The sequence below is a fragment of the Chiloscyllium plagiosum genome, unplaced genomic scaffold (genome assembly GCF_037043375.1).
Source record: "Chiloscyllium plagiosum isolate Xiang-an unplaced genomic scaffold, Cpla_swu_hap1 HiC_scaffold_3, whole genome shotgun sequence".
Lineage (NCBI taxonomy): Eukaryota > Metazoa > Chordata > Chondrichthyes > Orectolobiformes > Hemiscylliidae > Chiloscyllium > Chiloscyllium plagiosum.
The window spans coordinates 38286082-38313715 of NW_028270141.1; the positions used below are offsets into that span (position 1 = coordinate 38286082).

General features: G+C 41.4%; 1 protein-coding gene across 1 annotated transcript; it reads right to left on the reverse strand.

The window, feature by feature from the left end:
- Positions 1-368: 368 nt before the first annotated feature.
- On the reverse strand, positions 369-26929 carry LOC148150560 (putative G protein-coupled receptor 139). Its single transcript, XM_087975826.1, has 2 exons — positions 26890-26929; positions 369-1276 (listed from the first exon to the last, which is right to left on the reverse strand). The coding sequence occupies exons 1-2, from the start codon at positions 26927-26929 to the stop codon at positions 369-371; spliced, it is 948 nt and encodes a 315-aa protein (XP_087831952.1).
- Between the last annotated feature and the right edge of the window lie 705 nt (positions 26930-27634).

Here is a 27634-nt window from a genome sequence, read left to right on the forward strand (position 1 = left end):
AAGGGTGAGTATTTATACTCACTGCTTACCTTCCCGGCCACCATCTGGTCCCCGTCACTTCCTCCGCTGTTCCCGCTCCTTCTGTGAAAGAGAAAAACACTGCTGCCTGCTACCGGTAAGTAATTTTAATAAAAACTGCCTTACCTTATCTGCAGTCTTCCGAGTTCGTCCTTCCCCCGCTGCTGCTCGCACTTATTGTCACTACTATGAAGGTTATCACATAGGAATCCATAAATAAAGACTAAATATAATCACACACCTCTGATTGTTTCAGAAGCCAACTTAAAATGGCCAAAGGAGAAATGTTCACCCTCAGCAAATTAGGAGCTGAAACATAATTCTAGACTCAAGCAAGGTTTAGATTGATTTTATTCATTTTTCAACAATTTTCCAATTAGTGCCCAGAGAAATTTCAGCACCTTCTTAAACTCTTCCCTGAAATTCCTCTGGGTAGCTGCATAAATACATGTGTTTGTGCAGGAATTCAAATATTTTATCATCGCTCCAGATTCAGTGGCGATGTTCGCAGGGGATGTACGGTCTCCTCGATAGTATGTTATATTTGTTATTCTTGTCGTGATAAAACTCACATTTGCTGTCAGCCACAACAATATAAAACTGCCCGATATGGTGAAGAGTAAAATGATGGATTTCCTTCGGTTCTCCATCTCTGAATCTCTCTCATTCTCACATCTGTGACTCCGGAGAGCTCTACGGGCTCTTGTGGCTACTAGAATACATCTGACTATCAAAGAATTTGATAAAATGATTAAGGTGAATGGGAGCCAAACATGGCAAATGCTGTGAACCCAGGTGGACACTACACCAAATGTTGAGGATAAAAATGCCAAACTTCCCCCACAGCCCCATCGCATTTTGTTAATTATGTGTTCATGTTTATATGCAAACCAAACAGGAATGTTCTTTATAAAGATCAGGATAGAGAACGTTGTTATAACAATAGACGCTGTTCTCTTGGTGCAGTACTTTGCTTTCAACCTCTGGTGGCAAATAATTATAAAACGGTCAAACGTGAAAGTGATAGTGAACCAAACGATCAAATCAAGGCTGATAACAGTCATGTACAAAATGAAAGTGCACACAGGAGTGTGCGACAGGAATGAATGTGGAAAATGATAACTGAAAATATAATACACCATTATATTGTTGGACAAGACCAGTAGATTTGCTGTTGCCATGGCCACCATGTAGAGGGAGATACACTTGGAAAGACCACACTTTCCTTGGCAGAGAATTACAATTGTTATTAGGTTCGCTGTAAGAAAGAGAAAGGAGAGATTATAAGTACAATTATCTGAAAGATATTGCAATAAATCAACAATAAGGCATATTTAAAGAATCAATTCAAAACATTAATAAGAATACATTCCACTGGAAATCAAAACCTCAGTCAGTAAGATATATCCATGGCATACCCAGGAAGTTAAGAGCAATTATTTAACCATTCATGAGATGTGGGTATTTCTAACTAGGCCAGCAAGTATTCCCCATTTCATATTGACCAGAGAACATTTCAGAGTTCACCACTCTGCTGTGGGTGTAGTGCCAAATGTAGGTTAGACCAAATAATCATGCAAGATTTCGCTGTCAAAGAGAAACTAATTAAATAGATTGTTTTTTTATAAGAAACAGCATTGGTGAGATGGTTATTATTAGGTTAGGCTCTTTTAATTCCAGATGTCTATTGAATTCAAATTTTCCCATCTGCCATGGTGGAATTGAGACCCACGTCCCAGAAAAGTAGCCAGTGGTTATGGATTTCAAATTTCATGATAGTGCCTCGGTACCATCAGCTCCACTAAACATGGCATGAGGTAGTGTTAATGTTGCAATGTATTAAAGCACAATAGAAGATTGGGAATCTTTTAAAATCAGCAGAGGCTATCAAAAACTGATAAAAATGAAAAAAAATGGAATATGAGATAAACTGGCCATGAATATAGTAACAGCTGGTCATCGCCTTCAAAGGGATATCAAAAGTAGGGAATAACTAAATTGTATGCTAGCCCGTTAGTAAAAAAAAAAGTGCAAATCATTATGGATATCAGCAAATGGCAGAGATATGGAACAACATTTGTGTCAGTTGTTACATTAAATGTTTCATTCTGAAAATAAAAAGTAGCCTAGTGCCTGTTGAGACTAAGGCAACTTAACAAATTAATATCAGGTGGAGAACCATAAAGAAGTAAATTAGGGCTTACTGAGTCATGGGTAATATTTTAACATGGAGAGAGAAATGGGTATATCAGGAAAGGATAGAAGGTATGAATTGAGCATTTTTACATTGGCAGATCATGACAAGTTGAGTGCGACAAGAATCAGTGTCTTGGCTTTGGATATTTTCAGACTATATTCAGAAGAGTCAGAGGGTGATGCATCTAAGTCTGTTTACAATACAAAGCTGGTGGAAATCTAAGCTACAAGGAGAACTCAGAGAAGCTGCATATGACCAGTTAATTGATTAGGCAACGACATGGCACTTGGATTATTAACCAGGAAAGATTGACATTACTCACTTTAGTCATAAGAGTAGAACTGCTTAATATTTGTTTAAAAAGCATGAAAATTGTAACTTTTCTGAGAGATTTGTATGCACTTGTACAAGAAACACAAAAAGTTAGCAAAAGTGAAATACTGTGGATAATGGAAAAGTGGAGTAAATTTGGCCAATATATCCTGAGAGATTGTTTCATGAAACATTCAGCGCTTGATAGACCGATACTAAAGGTATTCCCATTGACTGGCAGTCTAGAATATATGAACACAGCCTCAGTTATGGGGGAGAAACATTTAGGAAGCAGATGAAAAATGTATTAATCAAAGGATTAACAATCTTTTGAAGTTTTTATTCCATAAGATTGTGGATGTTCTATCACTGGCTGAGAGAGATAGATCTTTGGTTTCTCAGGTAATCTAGGGATGTAGGGAATGATGGGAAAATAGAATTGAAGCCAAAGATCAGTTATAATCTCTTTGAATGGCTGAACATGTTCAAAGGGCAGTATAGTGTATTCCTGCTCCTATCCAAAAAGCAGACAATCTGTGGGCAGTCAGTCCATGTGACATTTTATAAATTCCTACTTTGGAAATAGAACCAGTCTGATTCAAGTTTGGGATACAGACAGACTCTAACTTCACACCTTTAATGCATTGTTTGAGCTGATATGTCAAATTTTTCTTATATACTGATAAAGCTTTAAGTTACCTCAGAGCTGTGACTTGAAAGAAATTCTGGGTTTTACATATTAATCACTCAAAACTTGCATCCCCTTTCTAAGTGATTAAAGACTTAACAGCAATCTAGGTTTGTTTGATATATCGCATCAGTTTTATGACACTTTGATCTTTTACCATGTGTCCTATGATCCTGCTCCACTAGCTTCCTGATGAAGGATCAGTGCTCCGAAAGCTTGTACTTTTAATTAAGCTTGTTGGACTATAACCTGGTATTGTGGGATTTTTTTAACTTTGTCATTAAAGTCATTCTTCTTTTGTCTGTCATTTACTTCCTCTCAGTGTTCTTGCTTGGTCTGAAAACTCTGGGATCTTTCACACTGACTCTGCCTGCAACTGGATCGGTCCAGAACAATGCTTTCTGCAGGAATAGATGTTAATGTTGCACTTCTTCATGTCAACTTTCAGCACATCCTTAAGGTGGTCCTTCTGTCCGCCTCTGGTATGTTTGTCACATCCTTTGGAAGCCTGGTATCTGATGTCTGAACTACAGGAGATACCAAATGAAGCTGATGGTGGATGGTCTGTGCTGCCTGATTATGAGAGGACACTCATGTTTGGTGTACCTTTTCTCTTATTTGATAGTTAGGACCTACTGCAGGCCGCATTGATGCTATGACCCCAGTTCTTGTTGGTACCTTCTGTATGTTATCTGCCATATCAGTAGAAATAAAGGATGCATATGAGAGCACCCTGAACATCCACAAGGCAAAGGTTCCTCATCAACCTGGCCTGGCATTGTAGAGCAAACCCCTGATCATTAAGGTCCACAGGAAGGCCTTGGAGAACATTGACCACTTCCAATACCTCAAAAATGTCTTGTTGGCCAAAGCAGCTATTGATGAAGAGATCCCACATCACCTTCAGTGTACAAGTACCAAAAATGGCATTCAAGGACAACAACATCAGATTTGACACCAAACTCAGGTGACCCCACTACACTTTACACACATTTAGAGTTTATAGGGCTCTGGGTCTGAGATGTGGACTATCTATGGCAGACACCTCAAGGTGCTGGAGGAGTATCACCAATGCTACCTGCGCAAGATCCTGTGAATCCATTGGAAGGAAAGATGCACCAACAGCAGCGTCCTTGACCAGGCCAGCATCCCAAGCATCAAGGCAGTGACCCTCACCCCCCCCCCAACTTTGATTGGCTATGATGGGCTGGACACATGGTCTATATGACTGACACGAGACTCCAAGCACGTGCCTGGACTCCCAGTTCTGAAGCGACAGGCAAGCCCCAGGTGGACAGAGACAACACTTCTGTGATACCCTCAAGGCCTCACAGGCAAAGTGAAGCATTCCCACAGTGCCAAGGTTGGAATCAAACCTGAATCCCTGACAACGTGAGGCAGCAGTGCTAACCACTGAGCCACTAGGCTTTCCATAATCCCAATCAGGCCATAAAGTTTCAAGCTAGCAATAAACTTTGTGTTCTCTTGACATGCATCATGACACCTCTTCAGAGCTGGATATCGTGTGAGTTAGCACCATGAGAAACACTATTCAGTGAGTGATTGGTGTGTTCACAATGCCTCTGTTCTAAACTGTTCTGAAGTAGATTTGCAATCTGTTGTACGAATAGTCATTGAACCTGAGAGTTGGCTGGTTTGTGATCCTGACAGAGTTGGCCTGCTCATGACCCTGATATTTGTCCTTCTATGAAGGATGAATATTTGATATTATTTGGGAAGAAACGAGGTGAGGAGCAGGTACTCTGAGACCAGCTCATCAAGGAGGATTTAACCTAATCGTCTCTTCTATCCACAATACATCAACAGCCCTGCAACCCTGGCCACTGTCCTAACCACACATTCTTGCAGAATACCCTCATGGATCTTGCCCTCACTTCAAGCAAAAATAAGGACCAACATCAAATCCAAAACTAAAATAAAACAAATCTGTCACACTGTTGATAAACACAAATTAAGCATGACCAATTATGGTCTCATGTTTTTATTTTTCTATGTTTATTCTCCTATGATGCATTTCCCTTGTGGTTTTACTTGGGAAGTGGATAGATGTGAAGCTTCAAAAGGATGACCTTTAAAATTACTGAAATCAAAAATGCTGGAGATCACATCAGCTCTGATGAAGAGTCATCTAGACTCAAAACATTAGTTTGCTTGCTCTCCATGGATACTGTCTCATCCACTGTGAACTCTAGAGTATTTTGTTTTCAGTACAGATTCCAGCTTCTGCAGCAACTTGGTACTACCTTTAAAATGAAGCTGGTTGACAATCTCTGAGTTTTGGGCCTGAGGGACTTGAATGTAAGCAATTTCCCTGGACAGGAACTATCTGGTTAGCTATGTGGCACTATAACGATATTGCTGGATTATAATGAAGGGTTGCAGGTGCCCTGAGAGTGATAACATGTCTCTACCAAGGCTACTGTACTTAAATATTTCTATGGGTCTGCTCGATATCAGAGGTCAGCTGTCAGGTGATGCTCCAGGAACCCCTTTTGTAGCAAAATGTTAACTGTCCATGCTTCTTTGATAACTATAAGAGGCTGAAGGAGCTGCTCGATTTTTGTATGTGCAATTTACTGTAGAGTTAATGAAGCTGGCCAATCGTCCTTGTACAGAGTCGTCCCATGAAGTACATCATGAAGCCCTGACACAAGTTGGAGTTGGCAGGTTCTCCAGAGTCACAAATCTCTTGGTGTATGTCTATTGGCATTCTTCATTAAATTTGGAACTCTGAGTCAGAACTGCAATCTCTAAAGTGAAGCTAATATGTGATCTTGCCCTCTTCCAGGCTCCTCTGCTCATGTACCCCTTGCCCTAGCTCATACACAACTGTGTCCAGCAATTTGCCATGTGAGGACTCCCACTTTAGCATAGCCTTGAAAGTTCACAAATAACCAATGTTCAGGTTGGTACATCTGACAGTGAGATTAAACGATTGAACATCTTCAGGGATGTTAGTCTCCTCTCCTTGTACTGCAGAGGAATCTTCACATCTTCAGAACCTGAAATGAAAGGGAGGGACACATGTCAATGTTTAGTGTGAAGGGAGGCAGGGGAGAGAAATGGCTACTGGCAGTGTTGTGAGGTGGCTGGTAGTGTATCTGATGTGAGTTGTGATTAAGTGAGGATTTTAAAAGAGATGCTGAGCAATTAGGAAGAGTTAGAAGGTTTAGTGATTTTTTTTCAGTGACCTGATTGGAGGAACTGAAGGAAAGTGCTGGGTGGATATATTAAGAGTAGTAAAGCTAGAAGGGGCACGAGGTGTGTGCAAGGTTAGAGCAGTATTGCAGCAAACAATTGTGATTTGTTGCAGCATGTTCTGTGCACTAAACTCTGGGCATTGTCAGCTTGTGCAAACTCCTCTTAATGCTGTCAGGGTTGATGCCAAGGGGGCTTCCTGCCCTTGTGTGGGAATAAAATGTCCTTTCTCCTTTTCCACAATGCAGGCCATTACATCCAACACTGAATTGGAGAATCTGGGTGCCCTTTCTGAATGTTCCCCAATAATGTGTCCACTCTGGGCAGTCTCCCTGTTGTTTGCAAGCTTCACTTTGAGAATTCCAGGCTGTCCTCAAGTGAAGTCACAGATGTCTAATGTCCTTCCTCCAGTGGGTTGTGCCTGGGTTATTATAACCAGCAACAGCATGAATCTCCAGGTGAATAATTCTACTGAGACTTCACAATGCAGTTCTCACACTATGAAACTTTACACTGCAACCATTATGTAACACTGAAATCCTACCCAGTCACAATACAACATTTTTAAGAGGGTTAGTTTTCAGTGGCAGGATAGCAGTTGGAACAAATATCTTGAGTGTCATGTGATAAAATTTACCGATGGCAGAATTACAATTCTGTGATAATGATTCATTTTAGAGTAAGTTATTTAATAGCAGACTAAAGCTTTGGAACGAAAATATTTGTGTGAATTGCAGTCTAACTCTGCTACAGTATCAGGCACACGTCACTGGGTTATACTTCTGCTTCTGAGTCTGAAGATTGTAGGTTCAAGCTTAACTCTAAAGACCTGCATGCAAGATTCAGGCTGACACTGCACTATAATATAAAAGTAGTGCTGCACTATTGGAGTTGTTGCCTTTCAGACGAGACATTAAACAGAGACCTCACCTCACCTCTCAGACAAACATAAAACATCCCGTGGCAATGTTTGAAGATAGGCAAGTAAGGTCTCCTTAGTGTCCTGACTAATATTTACCCCTCAACCAACATCACTAAAACAGATGATCTTGTCATTACCACATTGTTGTTTGTGGGAGTTTGCTGTGCACACATTGGCTGTCTCCTTTCCGATATTACAACAGTGAGTATACTTCAAATGTACTTCATTGGCTAGACATGAAAGATAGTATATAAATGGAATACTTTCTTTTTCTGCATAACGGTGGTCTTTATTATACATTTCTCAAGTGCCACGTAACTTAGATTGCACCATGTTACAAGTGAGCTAACCTCTGTGGGTCGGCAGAGAGGATTTGGTCAGTTCTTTAACTGTACAGGGGCATGTATAATTATGTGCTGATGTCAATGTATATTTCAAGAGATTATTCATGAGATTATTTCCAGAGCATATATTCTCTGCACATTCTTTTGCTTCACAACTTTTAAAAAAAAACCATGAGAAAAGATTTACAAGGATGTTGCCAGCGTTAGAGGGTTTGAGCTGTAGGGAGAGGCTGAATAGACTGGGGCTGTTTTCCCTGGAGCATCAGAGGCTGAGGGGTGACCTTATAGAGGTTTATAAAATCATGAGGGGCATGGATAGGGTGAATAGTCAAGGTCTTTTTGCCAGAACGGAAGAGTTCAAAACTAGAGGGAATAGGTTTAAAGTGAGAGGAGAAAGATTTAAAAGTGACCCAAGGTCAATGTTTTCACGCAGAAGGTGGCGTGTATATGGAATGTGCTGTCAGAGGGAGTGTTGGGGAGGCTGCTACAATTACAACATTGAAAAGGCATCTGGATGGGTATATGATTAGGAAGGGTTTAGAGGGACATGAGCCAAATGCTGGCAATTGGAACGAGATTAACTTAGGATCTCTGGTTGGCATGGACTGAAGAGTCTGTTCCCACGCTTTACACTCTATCACTTTATGTGAATGGATGAGACAATTGACAACGTTATTAATGAAGGGGTACAATGTCAAAACGGTCAATTTTCTGACATCAGAATAGAAATTATAAAAATACATTAAGATTTAAATGAGGAAGAGTATTACTAAACTTGAAATATTAATTCTGTTTCTCTCCGTACATGCCACCAAATCAATTGAGGTTTGCCAATCTTTTGCTTTTTAATTCCAGATTTCCACATCTGCAAGTGTTTGCTTTCATTTTGTATTTAAATAGTGACTATCAGAGTCTTGCGAGATCTCAAAATAAACTTCACAGTCAACAGAAATCAAGGATATCCATAAGCAGTGTCTTGGTAGTACAGAACTTGAAAACAGAGGCATATAGTCAAAGCTTTTCATCTTTCACACATCAGGACAAATGCAAGAATGCCAGATTTCAAATTAATACAATAATTTTCATCACATGAGAATAAGCAGGGCAACTCCATGTTGAGCACCCATGAACACTTTCCTAGGTTTCAATGAGAAAACGTGTTTTTGGTGGAATGAGACCTTCCTTCCAACTCAGTGATTATTTCTGATACAGGGAAGTCCCCATTATCTGATACCCAAGCATCTGGAATTTTCACGCAACTGGCAATCATGCCTCCTTACTGTACACAGTAGTTTTCTCACAATCCAGTAGCCCATGATTGAAAAGAGAAATCAAAATTGTAACCTCCTGAAGACCTTATTAAGGCAGAGGGAATGATGCAAAGGGGTAGGATTAAGTTTACTCACTCTGGGAACGAATTTTTTGGTTGTCTCTCTGCTTTTGATCGAAACTTCAACGATGGTATTTAAGAACGGTCTCAGTTGCTGGTTTTGAAAAGGTACATTCATCTTGTGGCAGTGATGAGTTGAACTCCCCCAGCGCCATTAGTATTTCTCATGCATGCAGCAGATTCAGGTAACTGTCACAAACGGTTGGGCATTCCTTAGACTCTAAAGGGTCTACCCTGTGCTCCAATTCATCATTGTAATGGAGGAATGTCACGTTCTCCCTTTGGTCAACATTTTAATGGGTCTCCACTAATGGTTTCCCAATACCATCCACAGCAAGCTGACCTTCATTGGCCAATGCATAGTCTGGAACTCATTTAGCTCGCTGCAATTTAACATTGCCTTTGTTAGTAATCTTGTGAATAAGACTCTAGCCATCTATTCACCTTGCAAACTTGACACAGAAATAGTGCATCCGAATGGTCCTGATTCAATCATTATTGTTCTGTATCGTACAAACTCAATGAGTATGCCAAGGTTGCTTCACCCAACAATTTATAGAAAGGCAAGGTATCTCACGAAAGTCAACAACACCTGTATGATGCTGCTTTGAAGTGACAGCATGAGTATTACATTCCACTAACGGTCCAAAACAATGTTATGCCCAACACACAACTGAGCTGTGTATATATTTCATTGCTAGTGAGATGCCAACAACTCTGCAATTTGGAGATATTTGCTGGACAATCCTGACTGCTCCAATAGGTTCATTAACAAAGAATTTAAGATAATCAGTCAAACTCATTATATCTGCTAGACATGATGTACATTTATACCCGGAAGGTTATTCTCGGCAAATGTGAGGAATTTATTTGAACCTTACACCTTTTGTAAATTACCTGGAAATATATGGAACAGGAGCTAAAATTCTTGCCTCAGCTCAATCCTCATTGGCCTTGTGATGTAACCAATTTTCAACAGGAATGTCTTGACCATGCCTGACAGAAGGTAGAATTATTCAGTCACCTGTAGATTTTAACTGTGTGATTCACATTCTGCTCTCAGTGCTGACCTCGCATTTTAAAAGCTTTACAACAGAGTTATGAAGTTGCATTTCTTGCAAACAAAAATTCCAAAATGCGATTGAGACTTCATATTAGACATGTCTTAACATAAAATAGTTTTTGACCAGATCTTTATTATGTAGTACATAGGTCAAAGGAAAACGTGTCATTGCGAGCCACAAGAAAAACATAATTTGTATTTAGTGGTTGACCATAAGAGGTTTTAATAAACCACAAAAATGTTAGTTCGGTTACCAAAACATTAAGCTGAGCCATTGGTTTAAAATGACGAATGTTGTATATTTAATTGTCAAAACAATTTTTTTATAAGTAAGCTTTCCAAATTAAAATAAAAACAAAATACTGCAGATACTGGAAATCTGAAATAAAAGCAGAAAATGCTGGAAAATATCAGCACGTCTGGCATCATTTGTGGAAAGACAAACAGAGTTTTTGTTTGAACTGATTTTGATTCTCATTCAGAACATAAGAAGTATGATCCTTTTGAAGAAGAAGGCAGAACTTGAGATGTTAGATCTCCGACTCTCTCCCCAGATGCTGCCGGACCCTCTAAGAATCTCCAGCACCCTTTACTTTGAGATAAAAAGACATTCTGATACTTCTCCCAGGATGGAATTTTCTGGTTTGTTGTTTGTTCCAAATTCCATACTTTCTCTTTTGATGGTTGCTAGTGTTTCATGTCTGATAACATTATGGATGAATTGCTTAACAATTAATTTTTTACCACGGGCTGATTAACTCTGTGGGTTAGTTTATTTAATACAGCAGTGCACATTACAAGTTATGAAACAGACATTACAAAAACCACCTGTAAGCAACTTGCAAACACATTTTAGACTTACTGTCAGACAGAGTTGCAACATTGCATACACTCAGCACCTGGAGTGCTTCAAGTCAAGGTGCACAGACTACAAGTAATTTGTCAGGTGCAATATTGTAAAATTTTCTATTTTTACTGCAGTCCTTCGTATTGAGATACATCACCACAGTCATCATTGGCTTTCAGTATCTCACACCTTCACCAAACTTAATCCTGAAACTCAACCATAAACATTTACCAGTGATTTAATTATAGACAGCCTTAGAACTGAGCAAAATGCTGTCATCAACTTAAACCAGCACATGAATCTTCCAGAAGAGCACTGAGGGTGGCTCAGTGGTTAGCACTGCTGTGTCACAGTGCCAGGGATCTGGGTTTGATTCCAGCCTTAGGCAACTATCTGTGAGGAGTTTGCACATTCTCTCTGTGTCTGCTTGGGTTTCCTCTGGGTGCTACGGTATCCTTCCACAATCCAAAAGATGTGCAGGTTAGGTGAATTGGCCATGCTAAATTGCTCATAATGTTCAGGGATGTGACGGTTAGGTGCATTAGTCAGGGGCAAATGTAGGGGAATGGGTTTGGGTGGGAGAATCTTCGGAGGGTCAGTGTGGACTTGTTCAGCCGAAGGGCCTGTTTCCACACTGTAGGGCTTCTAAGAATGACTATCCCAAATCCAAAAAATTAAACACTGGAGACATCATTCCTGATGAAGGGCTTTTGCCTGCAATGTCAATTTTCCTGCTCCTCGGATGCTGCCTGACCTGCTGTGCTTTTCCAGCACCACTCTAATCTTGACTCTGATCTCCAGCATCTGCAGTCCTCACTTTTGCCTCAGGAAGTTTCATGTTGATTTCAGCAGGGGCAGCGGGTCAGCAAGATGGGAGGCAAAAAGTAATGGAGCCACTATCAGTTGCAGGGTGTTGGCAGAGTACCAGCAGTTCTCAAAATATGCCAAGACAGAATTTTTGCGAGGATTCCTCTGACTGTTCATCAGTTAGAAATAAAAAGTCTCTGAAACAATTTCCTCAGGTTTTCCACTCATCATCTACCAAGTGACAGCACCAATTGGAGAAGCTCTCCCTCCACAGTCTGAGAGTGGAGAATGCCTGAAGACTTTGTCTGGTTCATTAGCTGATTCATAAATCGCTGCTTTAGATTCATGGTCAAGATTCTCTTCAGCCTGCGCTACTTTTGCTCCTCCACCTACTCTGTGGCAATTCCTCTTTGCGGTATAAAGGTATAAATCTGGCAGCTGGTGCTGGTGAACTACCATTCCTTTGCCAAGTTGTACTGCAGTACTTCACCTGATCAGTCCCAGCACCTGAACGTTTGCCTCTCAATTCTACTTGGCTGCTTCATCAAAAAGTAATGGAGCTACTAGCAGTTGAGGTAAAATGTATGGATTGCGATTTCCATTCAAGTGGGGACTAACTCTGTCCTGATGTTCATGGACCAGCTGCACGTATGGCATTCCCATTAGTTGATAGTACAAGAGCCAGACACACAGCATTACGGTTTTGGACAAGAGCTGCAAGTAAGAACGCATTAATTGGTAAGTGGCAATGACCTAGAACTCACAGGGCTTAAGTAGAGGAGGTAATGAATGATTTCAAAAGAAATTTGAGTGGGCACTCAAGAGAGGACAATGGAATGAATTGTGTTGCTTTACACCAGCAGAATGGCCGCTTTCTGTTCTGGACTGCCTCTTTGGTTCCCTGACAGCATGACTTAGAGTCATAGAGATGTACAGCATTGAAACAGACCCTTTGGCCCAACTTGTCCATGTTGACCAGATATTCTGCATTAATCTAGTAGCATTTTTTGGCATTTGGTCCACGTTCCCCTAAACCCACCCTATTCATATTCCGATCCAGATGCCTTTTAAATGTTGCAATTGTATCAGCCTCTACCACTTTCTCTGGCAGTCCATGCAAGGACTGCACAAAACACGATATAGGACAAACAGGAAGACAGCTAACGATCCGCATCCACGAACATCAACTAGCCACGAAACGACACGACCAGCTATCCTAGTAGCCACACACGCAGACGACAAGCAACATGAATTTGACTGGGACAACACTACCATTATAGGGCAAGCCAAACAAAGAACAGCCAGGGAATTCCTAGAAGCATGGCACTCATCCACAAACTCCATCAACAAACACATCGACCTGGACCCAATATACCGGCCACTACAGCGGACAGCTGAAACTGACAACCGGAAGCGGCAGGGACAGGCCACTATAAATGCCAGAGGAAACACCACAGAAGCGCTTGGGAGGCTCCCAAGCACTGAGGATGTCACCTAGACAGGGGACGAAACGTTTGCAACAAAAACTTCCAGCTCGGCGAACAGAACCACAGCAACGAGCACCCGAGCTACAAATCTTCTCACAAACTTTGAATCTGGCAGCTCTTTCCACACATGCACCACCCTCGGCATGAAAAAGTTGCCCCTTAGGACACTTCTAAATCTTTCCTCTCTCACCTTAAGCCATTGCCCTCTAGTTTTGGACTCACCAACCTGGGGAAAAGTCCTTGACTATCCACCCTGTCCATGCTGCTCATGATTTTATAAACCTCTATCAGGTCATCCCTCAACATCAGACACTCCAGGGAAAACAGCCCCAGCCTATTCAGCCTCTCCCTATAGCTCAAATCTTCCAATCTTGGCAACATCCTTGTGAATCTTTTCTGAATCCTTTCACATTTCACAACATCTTTCCTATATCAGGGAGACCAGAATTAAACACAGTATTCTAAAAGTGGTCTTACCAATGCAATCAAAACTGGATGACCACCTCACAATAGGCATAATTCACAAAAGATGTTCTGTGTCTCCAGGGACCAAGCCTTGCAAGCACTTCAATATAGCGAGAAAGTTCATAAAAGGTCATTGCTGCCTTGAATTCTTTTAGTACATTCTCCCCCCACCTCTACCTCCAACCCCCAAGCACCAATATGAGATGCCAATCAAATCCAGCAACCAACAGAGCTCAGCTTCAGTATGTAGGCCACAGATGCTGGGCCAGGAATTTCAATAAGTTTCCATGGAAACCAGCCAAAAATGGGAATTCTGAACTGTACAGGGAGCAAGACAGTCCACTCGGCCCTTCAAGCCTGTTCCACCATTCAATAACACTGTGGCTAATCTGATTTTATCCTCAGCTCTACATTCCTCTATATCCCTGATAATCTTTCATCCCCATTGTAATATTTACCTGTGCCTTAAAAGTATTTAAAGATTCTGCATCCACTGCCTTATGAAGAAGATAACTCCAAAAACACTCAACCCTCTGAGAGAGAAAAGGCATAATTACCATCTATTGTGAAATCCCCTGAAATGCAGGAGATTGTTGATGCCATAGTCAAATCCAATCAACCAAACAGAATCCTGACCAGGAATCTCAAGCAGCGATTGATGAATCAGCTAATTGACCAGGATAAGTCTGAGGAAAATTCCATTATACAACTATTACCTTTCTCTGAATGTGATTATGCACACCTTTGTCAAATCTCAATTCAACATCCTATGTTCCAAGTTCCTACAACCTAATGTTCTCACTAAAATCTATCATCCCTGGAATCATTGTGGTAAATCTCCTCTTGGCTCCCTCAAAGAGCCACATATTTCCTTAAGGCGTGGTGATCAGAATTGAACACATATTCTAATTATGACCTCTCAAAAACATTATACAGGTTCAGGAGTGCCTGCTGTTGAACTAAACATCTGTATTTATGAAGCCCAAGGTCCCCTATACTTTGCAAACTGCTCTCTCAATATACTCTGCCATTTTCAAATATATATGCATGTGAATTCACAGGTAGCTCTGTCCCTGCTAGAACTCTGCTATTAAATTTATATTGCTTCTCAATGGCTCTTGTCCAACAATGCAGGACTATGTATTTCTCTTGATTAAATTCCACCTGCCACTTGCCTTCACATTCTGCCAGTCTATCTATGTCTTATTGTGTCTGAGTAGTATCTTCCTCACTATCTGCCACAGTTTGGTGTCATCAGCAAATCTTGATATTTTACTTTGTGTTCAATAATCATGTCCTTTATATCTATCATAAAAAAAAACTGTCCTGGCACCAAACCTTAGACAAAACCATTATGTACCATCCTAGAGTCTGACAAAGAACCATTCACCTCAGAACGCTGTATCCAGTCCTGGAGCTGACACTGACCTCTGTATTCCATGAACCTCAATTTTATTAACCAGCCTTTTGTATTGAAACTTTATCAAAAAACTTTTCTTTTAAAGTCCATATAGATGACATCTATTCCATTCTCTTCAGCAACTTTCTCTGAAATTCATCCAAAATTTAATTAGATTTAATTCAATTAGGCAAGCATAATCTGCCCTTCCAAACCCACAATGGCTCCTTAATAAGTTGATAAGTCCCCGGGGCCAGATGGTCTACATCCCAAGGTACTGAAAGAGAATGCGTTGGTGAATATTTTCCAGAGTTCGATAGATTCAGGATCAGTTCCTGCGGATTGGAGAGTGGCTAATGTTGTACCACTTTTTAAGAAAAGTGGGAGAGAGAAAGCAGGAAATTATAGACCAATTAGTCTGACCTCAGTGGTGGGAAAGATGCTGGAGTCTATTACAAAGGATGAAATTACGACACATCTGGATAGTAGTAACAGGATAGGTCAGAGTCAGCATGGATTTATGAAGGGGAAATCATGCTTGACTAATCTTCTGGAAGTTTTTGAGGATGTAACTCTGAAGATGGACGAGGGAGATCCAGTAGATGTAGTGTACCTGGACTTTCAGAAAGCTTTTGATAAAGTCCCACATACGAGGTTAGTGAGAAAAATTAGGGCGCATGGTATTGGGGGCAAAGTATTAACTTGGATTGAAAGTTGGTTGGCTGATAGGAAACAAAGAGTAGTGATAAATGGCTCCATTTCAGAATGGCAGGCAGTGATCAGGGTGAAATGTAAGGAGGACGTCAGGAGATTACAGGGTGACCTGGACAGGTTAGGTGAGTGGTCAGATGCATGGCAGATGCAGTTTAACGTGGATAAATGTAAGGTTATCCACTTTGGTGGCAAGAACAGGAAGGCAGATTACTACCTAAATGGAATCAATTTAGGTAAAGGGGCAGTACAAAGAGATCTGGGTGTTCTTGTACACCAGTCAATGAAGGTAAGCATGCAGGTACAGCAGGTTAAGAAGAAGGCTAATAGCATGCTGGCCTTCATAACAAGAGGGATTGAGTATAGAAGCATAGAGATTTTTCTGCAGCTGCACAGGGCCCTGATGAGACCACACCTGGAGTACTGCGTGCAGATTTGAGGAAAGACATTCTGGCTATTGAGGGAGTGCAGCATAGGTCCATGAGGTCAATTCCTGGAATGGCGGGACTACCTTACGCTAAAAGTCTGGAACGACTGGGCTTGTATACCCTTGTGTTTAGAAGACAGAGAGGGGATCTGATTGAGACATATAAGATTATTAAAGGATTGGACACTCTGGAGGCAGGAAACATGTTTCCGCTGATGGGTGAGTGCCAAACCAGAAGACACAGCATAAAAATACGGGGTAGACCATTTAGGACAGAGATGAGGAGAAACTTCTTCACCCAGAGAGTGGTGGCTGTGTGGAAAGCTCTGCCCCAGAGGGCAGTGGAGGCCCTGTCTCTGGATTCATTTAAGAAAGAGTTGGATAGAGCTCTCAAGGATAGTGGAATCAAGGGTTATGGAGATAAGGCAGCAACAGGGATACTGATTAAGGATGATCAGCCATGATCATATTGAATGGTGGTGCAGGCTCGAAGGGCAGAATGGCCTACTCCTGCACCTATTGTCTATTGTCTATTAATTAACTGTAGTGCCTGGTAATTTTACACTGATTATTGTTTTTGAAACCTTACCCAGCACAGACAATAAACCAACCAGCCTGTTCATACTAGAACAGTCCTTAAACCTTTTCTCAAATAAAGGTTTCACATTTAGCACTCTCCAACCATCTGGTACCACCCTGTATTGAGGGGAGATTGAAAGATTCAGAAAAGCCCTTTCATTATCTCTCCTCCCATTTTCTTTAGCAACTGTGGACCTGGTGACATATCTGCTGTATACATCGCCACTGTGCCAGTACATCCTGCCTCTCAACTTTGACCCCATCCAATAATTCTACAAACTACAGTTCAATTTATTATGGTATCAGTCCCTTTCCTAGTAAATACTGATACAATATGCTCATAAAGCATTGATCTGTGCTTCGAAGCATATGTCACCCATTTTATTCCATTGTGTACACTTCTTTTTTCTTTCATTACATTCTCAATCTCCCTCGTTAATCAAGAAGCCCTAGTTTGGTTTCCTTACCCCTTGCCCTTCTTGGTATTGAGGTAGCCTGGATCTGTAACATTTCTAGCTTAAACATTGCCAATTATTCTGTTACATTGTTTTCAATCAATCTTTGGATCCTTCCATCCCTGGCGAGGTCACTTGGCCCACTGAAGTTATCCTTTCCATTTAGAAACTATACTTTAGATCGTTCCTTGATCTTCTCCGTGACTAATCTAAACTTTGCGAAACAACAATCACTCTTAGCCAAGCCCCTCCTCCCTGAAACCTAGTTAGTTAAACTGAGGACAAACTGGTCAAGCAAATTGTTCTGAAAATATTTCATAAATTCCTCACTATCCTTACCCTTCACTCTAATGTTGCCCCAATCAAATTTTGGGTAAGCAGAATTCCCAGTGTCACCATTCTTGCACACTTCTGTGAATTCCCTGCAGATTTGCTCTTCTAAATCTCTCTCTCTGTTACCCTGCACCTTTTGGGAGCGTACAGAATACTGTATTGATGCCCTTTCTAGGTTATAAACTGTAACCAAATAAATTATGTATTTGTCCCCTCAAGGAAATCCTCTCTTTCAAACACTATAATGTCTTTCCTAACAAGCATTGCTGACCCACCTCCCTCTCTTCCCTTTCTGTTTTCCTGATCACTTCATGTCCTTGAATTTTAGGTGGCCAATCCTCACTTTAAGCCAAATTCCTATTGTTGTCACTATATCATATGCCCACATGACTATTTGTGGTTGGAGCTCAAGTCAGATAATGGACCATACTTTATTTATTTGCATTTATGCATTGTAAACTTGAAATGCATAAAAGTGGATAAATTCCAAGGACATGATCAGGTGTACCCTAGAACTCTGTGGGAAACTAGAGAAGTGATTGCTGGGCCTCTTGCTGAGATATTTGCATCATCGATAGTCACAGGTGAGGTGCCAGAAGACTGGAGGTTGGCTAACGTGGTGCCACTGTTTAAGAAGGGTGGTAAGGATAAGCCAGAGAACTACAGACTAGTGAGCCTGACATCAGTGGTGGGCAAGTTGTTGGAGGGAATCCTGAGGGACAGGATGTACAAGTATTTGGAAAGGCAAGGACTGATTAGGGATAGTCAACATGGTTTTGTACATGGGAAATCATGTATCACAAACTTGATTGAGTTTTTTGATGAAGTAACAAAGAAGATTGATGAGGGTAAAGTGGTAGATGTGATCGATATGAACTTCAGTAAGGCATTCCACAAGGTTCCCCATGGGAGACTGATTAGTAAGGTTAGATCTCATGGAATACAGGAAGAACTAGCCACTTAGATACAGAACTGGCTTAAAGGTAGAAGACAGAGGGTGGTGGTGGAGGACTGTTTTTCAGACTGAGGCCTGTGACCAGTGGAGTGCCACAAGGATCAGTGCTGGGTCCTCTACTTTTTGTCATTTACATAAATGATTTTGATGTGAGCATAAGAGGTACAGTTAGTAAGTTTGGAGATGTTACCAAAATTGGAGGTGTAGTGGATAGCGAAGAGGGTTACCTCAGATTACAACAAGATCTTGACCAGATGGGCCAATGGGCTGAGAAGTGGCAGACGGAGTTTAATTCAGATAACTATGAGATGCTGCATTTTGGGAAAGCAAATCTGAGCAGGACTGATACACTTAATGGTAAGGTCTGAGGCAGTGTTGCTGAACAAAGAGACCTTGGAGTGCAGGTTCATAGCTCCTTGAAAGTGGAGTCACAGGTAGATAGGATAGTGAAGAAGACGTTTGGTATGCTTTCCTTTATTGGTCAGAGTATTGAGTACAGGAGTTGGGAGGTCATGTTGCGGCTGTACAGGACATTGGTTAGGCCACTGTTGGAATATTGTGTGCAATTCTGGTCTCCTTCCTATCGGAAAGATGTTGTGAAACTTGAAAGGGTTCAGAAAAGATTTACAAGGAGGTTGCCAGGGTTGGAGGATTTGAGCTATCGGGAAAGGCTGAACAGGCTGGGGCTGTTTTCCCTGGAGCATCGGAGGCTGAGGGGTGACCTTATAGAGGTTTACAAAATTATGAGGGGCATGGATAGAATAAATAGGCAAAGTCTTTTCCCTGGTGTGGGGGAGTCCAGAACTAGAGGGCATAGGCTTAGTGTGAGAGGGAAAATATAAAAGAGACCTAAGGGGCAATTCTTTCACGCAGAGGGTGGTACGTGTATGGAATGAGCTGCCAGAGGATGTGGTGGAGGCTGGTGCAATTGCAACATTTAAGAGGTATTTGGATGGATATATGAATAGGAAGGGTTTGGAGGGATATGGGCCAGGTGCTGACAGGTGGGACTAGATTGGGTTGGGATATCTGGTCGGCATGGACGGGTTGAACCGAAGGGCCTGTTTCCATGCTGTACATCTCTATGACTCTATGACTCTACTCCCACCTCTACTGCCAACCATAATGCTCTCTTCTCTGTATAAGCGTAAAGCTTTTTTTTTACTTTAACAGATTCTTTCTAATCAACCTGTTCATGTTATTATACATCTCTGGAGCAAGTGGGACTTGGATCTGGGTATCCTAGCTCAGAGGTAGGAATACATTCACTATCAAAAAGTGTGGCATTGGAAAAGCACAGCAGGTCAGGCAGCATCTGAGGAGTCATAAGATCTCTTTATTCTATTTCTTTTATGCTGGCTCGCATCGCACTGCAAATTCCCTTGATTGAACAATCCATGGGGACTTCATTCTAATCCAATTGAGGTATAACCAAGCCTTTTTTAATAAGTTTCACTCGCTACAGAACTGGTCCCAAAGTCCCAGAGCCTAAAGCGCTCTTTCCTGCACTGTGCCTCAAATGATCCTTCAGCTTCCCTGTCTCTCTAACTTTACCCTTGCTATTCCATTGTTCTGGCAGTAATTAGTAATTTATTAGCATTAAATTCCTATTTATTAACATCATCCCAAGCTCCTGAAAATCTGAAGACAGGATCCCAATACCTGTCCTTTTTCAGTTGATGGCACCAACATTTCCACAACATCTGGTCCCTTCCCCTTGACAGAATCTACTACACCTTATCCTGACTGCCCTCGCAGGTAGAGTAATTACTGCATATTCCAGTCCATCTGAACTTAAACAATATGGCATTAAAAATCATGCTTTGACAACCACTAGACTTCTGAAGAAATTAAGCAAGAGCAGAAGTAGAGCATTTGGCTTGTGTTTCCAATTCCACCTTCCCTGATAACCTCTGACCCATCGCCTAACAAGAGCCAATCCACTTCTGTCATCAAAATACTCAGTGATCCTATCTCCAATGCCTTCTGAGATTGTGAGTTCCAAAGGCACACAGCCCTCTGGGAAAAAAAAACATTGCTTCTCGCCTCTGTCTTACAAGAGTGACCTCTGATTTTGAGACAGCAGCCCGCATTCTAAACTGGCCCACAAGAGGAAACGTCCTTTAGCATTTCCACCTTGTCAAGACCACTCAGGATCTTATACACTTCAAACAAATCACCTGCCATTCTTCACCTTAGAAAATGTTTACAGAACCTTTACTCGAAACCCATGCATGCCTTCTTAAACTGCTATTCAGCAAAAAATTCTGAATGAAAAGCACACAACTTCAAAGAAAAAAAAAATCAATTTTTAAAGATCACTCCTCAGAGGCACTAACTGACTATTCAACAATTTGGTGATTTATTTTGAGAAAGGGCATCCTGTACTTGATGTTTCTTTTTCGTGCAAAGTTGGAGTGAACAAGATGGTGCTCTCAGGACGGCGATTTATAGAAAGGCATTAATAATAAATGGCCCGGTAGAATAAGCAAATCACGAAGGACAATGGATAAGCAAATAGTGTAATGTTTAGCACCACAGAAGAAAAGAATAATTATTATTCTCTCTTTCATACCTAAACAGAGACAGCACTGCCAGCAGGATTAAACTGCTACATCTGGGATGGAGGATTCCAGAATTAGACAGCATAGGTTTAGGGTGAGAGGGGAAAAACTTAAAAGGAACCTAAGGGGCAACCTTTTCACACAGAGGGTGGTACGTGTATGGAATGAGCTGCCAGAGGAAGTGGTGGAGGCTGGTACAATTTCAACTTTTAAAAGGCGTCTGGATGGATATATGAATAGAAAGAACATGAGTCAAGTGCTGGCAAATGGGATTAGATTAATTTAGGATATCTGGATGACATGGATGAGTTGGACTGAAGGGTCTGTTTCCATGCTGCACATCTCCATGACTCTATGACTCTATGCTTCCCTCCGTGACTACCTGGTCAGGTCCACGCCCCCCTACGACCCACCCTCCCATCCTGGCACTTTCCCCTGCCACCGCAGGAACTGTAAAACCTGTGCCCACACCTCCTCCCTCACCTCTATCCAAGGCCCTAAAGGAGCCTTCCACATCCATCAACGTTTTACTTGCACATCCACTAATATCATTTATTGTATCCGTTGCTCCCGATGTGGTCTCCTCTACATTGGGGAGACTGGGCGCCTCCTAGCAGAGCGCTTTAGGGAACATCTCCGAGACACCCGCACCAATCAACCAAACCGCCCCGTGGCCCAACATTTCAACTCCCCCTCCCACTCTGCCGAGGACATGGAGGTCCTGGGCATCCTTCACCGCCACTCCCTCACCACCAGACGCATCTTCCGCCTCGGAACACTTCAGCCCCAGGGCATCAATGTGGACTTCAACAGCTTCCTCATTTCCCCTTCCCCCACCTCTTCCTACTTTCAAACTTCCAGCTCAGCACTGTCCCCTTGACTTGTCCGGACTTGTCCGACCTGCCTAGCTCCTTTTCCACCTATCCACTCCACCCTCTCCTCCCTGACCTATCACCCTCATCTCCTCCCCCACTCACCTATTGTACTCTATGCTACTTTCTCCCTACACTGACCCTCCTCTAGCTTATCTCTCCACGCTTCAGGCTCTCTGCCTTTATTCCTGATGAAGGGCTTTTGCCCGAAACGTCGATTTTGCTGCTCGTCAGATGCTGCCTGAATTGCTGTGCTCTTCCAGCACCACTGATCCAGACTCTATGCTATGGTCCATGGAACATTTTATGCCCATTTTAAAGAATTATTCACTGCCTATTCAGAAAAGAACATATACTGAGCATTTATTTGTGAAGCCACCAGACTGTTTTATACTTTCTACTTGTGTGGCATGTGTGGCTCAGTTGGAGACATGCTTACTCAAGTTACTGAGTTCAAGTCCAACTCCAGGACTAGTGCATAGCAGTCAATGCTGCTGGTACAGTACTTAATGAATGCTGTGTTGTTTTTCAACTGCGATCTTAAACGGGAGCCCTTTTTGTCTTTAGATGTAAAATATGCCCCTGCACTATATAAAAAAAAGTAGGGGATTTATTCCGAGTTCACCTCAATCCACATTCCAAACACACAGTGATCTGGTCAATACCACATTGCTGACTGCGGAGCTTACTACATGCCGATTGGTTGCCGTGTTACTGTTGTTACACAGATGGCTGCAATTCAAATGTATTTACTTTGCAGTAAAGTGATTTGAGATATTCAGTGATTGTGAAAGGGGCTACATGAATGCAATATTTTCTTTTATGTTGAAATTGTTGATTTGGAGATTAGCATGTGATATTGGGCAATATGGTATTGAAACAGTTTGATTTTGATTGTCAGACCAATGAGTCTCAATAATACAGGGTTGGCTTGCACCTCGAAGCTGTGCTGTCCTGATGCAAGAGTATTCACGAGATGTAGAGGAAGAGTTTCGGATTCATGTACTAGGGTAGATAGGGTGCAACTGTTCCCCTTGTAAGATGAACATGAAGGAGACCATAAATGTAAAGCAACGTGCAAAAGAAACGAGGGAGCTGTGACAAGACAACTTTTTCACACAGCAAATAGTCTTGGATATGGAATGCATTGCATGGAAATGTGGTGGAGGCAGGTTCAATTGAATCATTCAAGTAGGCATTGGATGATTATTTAGATAAAAATAATGTGCAAGGATGTGGGAAAAAAGCAGGAGATTGGCAGTAGGTAACAATACACATTTAAAGAACCAGTGCAAACATGATGGGCTGAACAGCCTCCTTCTATGCAATTGCACCTTTGTTATTGTGTGTTTCTATGAACTCAGTACATTCTCCTAATGAACGTGGAACAATTTGACAGGTCATTCATGATATATATGGCAGCTGGTCCTTCTTTTCCATTAGGAAATGTATCCTATTCCTCTGTGTCTGCTCTGAAAGCTGCGGGTGGTACACACAGCATTGAGCTGATGTAGCAGTAACACCAGAAAAAGCACGATGGCTCAGTAGTTAGCACTGCTGCCTCACTGCTCTCAGGTTCAATTCCAGTCTCGGATGACTGTCTGTGTGGAGTTTGCACACTCTCCCCGTGTCTGCGTGGGTTTCCCCCGGGTGCTCCAGTTTCCTCCCACGGTCCAAAGATGTGCAGGCTAAGTGGATTGGTTATGCTAAATTGCCCATAGTGTGTAGGCTATGTGGATTAGCCATGGGGAATAGAGGATTATAGGGTAGGGTAGGTGGATGTGGGTGGAATACTCTTCAGAGAGTCAGTGTGGACTCAGTGGGCTGAATGGACTTTTTTTTCCACTTTGGGATTCTATAAACACTTAGCGACTGCAGCCAATATTCCATTAGGCCATTCTTTAAAACACGATGTTGATGCTTCCCATCTCTCATTCACAGAACCTGTAGGTGTGCATTGGGTATGCCTTCACCTTCTGGCCTTATTTGATTTTGAAAACTTCATTCAGTTTACGTTAATTCTATGTTGAGCACTTCCAGTGAGGACTGTGCCTCACGATCTCCAGGAAGGGTTGATTGTATTCCTAATAATGTTTGGAGAAAATTAGAATATTTTCATGAAGAGTCGGTTACCACACCCAACAGCCCACTGGAGGTTTCCCTACCCCCACCACTCCATCCCAACGCTCCTTCATTCTGACTTCAGTATTTTTGCAAGTTACTGACACTGTGGGGCAGCTGTGTTACTTACACCTGCAACCTCCTCAGATCAATAATTGCTGAAGGCTACATCAAAACACAGAGGTAAGATCTTTCTATCATGACAACAAAAGCCTATTGACCTTGATATTTCCTAACTGAGAACTGCTGTTTGTTTTCCTATGTTGGGTGTTATCAGACACCATGAATTAGACGATCGCTTGGTTTCATTCTTTTTACTCAAATACATTCTGTTTTGCCTTTCTTTTATGCAACCAAGTTCTGTTTTCTTTTATCACTTGATAATCTTGTCACTGCAGGAGAATGGGGTGAAAGAAAGTGAGAGGATGTGTGAGTACAGTGACTGATTGAAAGCAGTACAAAATAAAATACAGAGACAACACTACCCTCTAGTGGTACAAGAATCCTACTGCATGTGGTGTTGGCTGACGGTTTCTTATCTCCCAGTATTATCCACATCCAACTGTACTGCACACTTCTTAAATCACTCACAAAATAATTTTACAAAATTGCATTCGTCACACCATGCAATTATTCCTTTACCACTAATTCACTTCTGAAATTAAAACTTAATTTGACTCCTAAATATGTTTTAATGTGCTGAACTTCAAAACATATCATCTAAAATTTTGTAGTAAGAAATCCATGTAAACAGAGCATTATTTGGCTGTGTAGTTATCTTGTTTTTTAAACCCAGTCAATGTCTTTCCACATGCTCTCCGCAATTTCAAACTCAGTCTCTTCAAACCTGACACTTCAAACACTTTGCACCAATTGGCAAATAAAGCAATATCATTTCCACAGCCTCCTTAATGTGGATACTATTCCAGGCTTTCAAACACTTACAATAATGCACAGTCAACATACTTGTTCTTATAGGGCTGGTGTGTTTTGTAAAGGTTACAGCTGCAGAATGCCCACTAGGCACCCCCACGCTTGCAGATTCTCTCACACACTCTATCCCTCTCTCTCACTCTCTTTCACTCTCTTTCTCTCTCATTCTAATAAGAGAGAAACTAATTATTGCTCCTTGACATTCATTGGCATTACAATCACTGTATTCCCCATTATCAACACCTTGCGGGTTACTATTGACTGAAGCAGGTAAACTATATAAATACTATGGCTACAAAAAAAAGGGCAGGAGCCAGGAATCTTGCAGCAAGTAACACACTCCTGACTCGCCAAAGTCTGTCCACCATCTACAAAGCTTTTAGCACAAGTCACAAGAGCAATGGAATACTCCCACATTATTAAATTCGTTCATGGGATGGGGGTGTCACAGTCCAGGCCAGCATTTATTGCCCAAAGTTAAGAATCAACCACATTGCTGTGGTTCTGGAATCATATGTAGACCAGACAAGGACACCAGTTTCCTTCTCTAAAGGATATTAGTGAACCAGATGAGCTTTTCCAAGAATTGACAAAACAGTCAACGTTAAACTCTTAATTCTATATGCTTACTAATTTTAAATTCAACCATTTGCCATTGCAGGATTTGAGCCGAGGTCCTCTGAACATTACCTGGTTTGTCTAGATAAGCAGTGATAACATCATTATGCCATCACCTGCCAGATGAGTACACTGCCATGAAACTCAGAGCTTAGTATCATCCAGTACATCCAATACAAAGCAGCCGCTTGATTGGCATCATATCCTCAAAGCAGCCGCTTGATTGGCATCATGTCCTCAAAGCAGCCACTTGATTGGCATCATAACCTCAAAGCAGCCACTTGATTGGCATCATATCCCCAAATATTCATTCCTACTCCCTGATGCACAATGGCAGCTATTGTGCAATCTAATAATTGCATAAATTCCAAACCCAAGGCCTCTGCCATCTAGGAGGGCACGAGCAACAGTTACATGAAAACACCAAAAGCTGCAAATTCCCCTCCAGGTCACTCACTGTCCTGACTTGAAAATGTATTGCTGTTCCATCAGTGTCATCTATAGTAATGGAACCATACAGTGCAGGAAGTATAACTTTGAAAGTTAAAGATCCATTATGAACGATTCTGCAACACAGGGAGTGTCAGATAGCACAGAATTTATATGTACTTCACAAGAAAGAATTCTTGCTCTTGAACATGAATGATCTGAATCTTCTTCAAATGGTGGAAATAATGAAATTAGTTGAAGACAGGAAGCCAGTGGACAAAGAACAGCTAGTCATGAAACAAAAGGTTAAAAATATTTGTTTATTGAACATTTGGCAGTGGAGCAACAAGAAAGGACAACTGGCAGAAGATTTTGAAGGGCTCCCTAGTTTCCTGGTGAAATTCAAACAGAAGGTAAAATTAATTGAGCTTAGTGATGTTTTATAGCATCAGCTGAATGGAAACCTGTGACTATATCGGGTTGTCAGAAAAGCTCTTCCATTTCTCTCATTATTGAAAAGTGTTCAGATTGTAATCACCTGCAAAGCCTGTAAGGAAACAGGAATGATGAGGCAACAAATTAGTCATATATCACACTGAAGCTGATAGATAAATCATGAACTGAAGTTGTTCAGACTTTAACATAGCCCGGCCAACAAACTGTCGTGGCAGATTTCAGTCTGAAGTCAAATGCTGAGAATGTGTAAGATTCAAGGAGAACATTTCATTCTTTACCTTCCCAGGAAGAATCATCAGAACTACAGACTGGGGTCATGTTCATCAGGAAGCAATCCTCAAGTGGTATGACTGAGGAAATGAACACATTGGTTTCACCAATAATGGGACTATCGTGGGCAAATTACTGCATCCAAACCAAATGAATAGATTGCAGTAAAGAAGCTACATACTTTAGCACAGATACCAGCAGATTAAGTTTATAAATCTGTACGTGTTAATCAAAGATATAACTCCATGGAAGCCACTGCTGAGATGGGAAGACCACTGTCCAAAGATTGAGGAACTGGTCAAGAGGAAATTGCCTGATCCAGAACTGCAGAATACTACAGAAATTCCCTGTTTCAGTCAGGCAGATATACTCTGCAAAGTAAATTCATGAGATGAAAGATCCTTCAGATATTGCAATAGTGTAATTGGCTGGTTCAGCAGAAAATACACCCTCCATGAAGGAAATTCCAGAGATAAAAGGTGCTCCAATTTAAAGGGACCTATAGACTTAGTCAAGAACTAAGTCAAATTCAGCTTTGTTCACCAAGAGATCAATCAGTCTTCCAAATCTGAACAGAACACATTCTGGGGAAATAGTGGTACCTCCAAACCACCCAGACTTGTGAACTCAGAGGCTTAGGAGGAGATATGATAGCAGTAAAACTAATTACATACATAAATATATAAATATTAATAATGGGGAAAAAGCTTGGTAGCATGTAGTATAAGGGTATAAGATCTGAAAGGGTTAATG

What these genes read in the sequence shown, in the direction of transcription:
- LOC148150560 (XM_087975826.1), bottom strand. Translation starts at nt 26,929, where the DNA reads ATGACCCCAGTCTGTAGTTCTGATGATTCTTCCTGGGAAG. An exon ending in TGATGATTCTTCCTGGGAAG is followed by an intron (nt 1,277 to 26,889) that starts GTAAAGAATGAA and finishes TCTTTCTTACAG; the next exon opens with CGAACCTAATAACAATTGTA.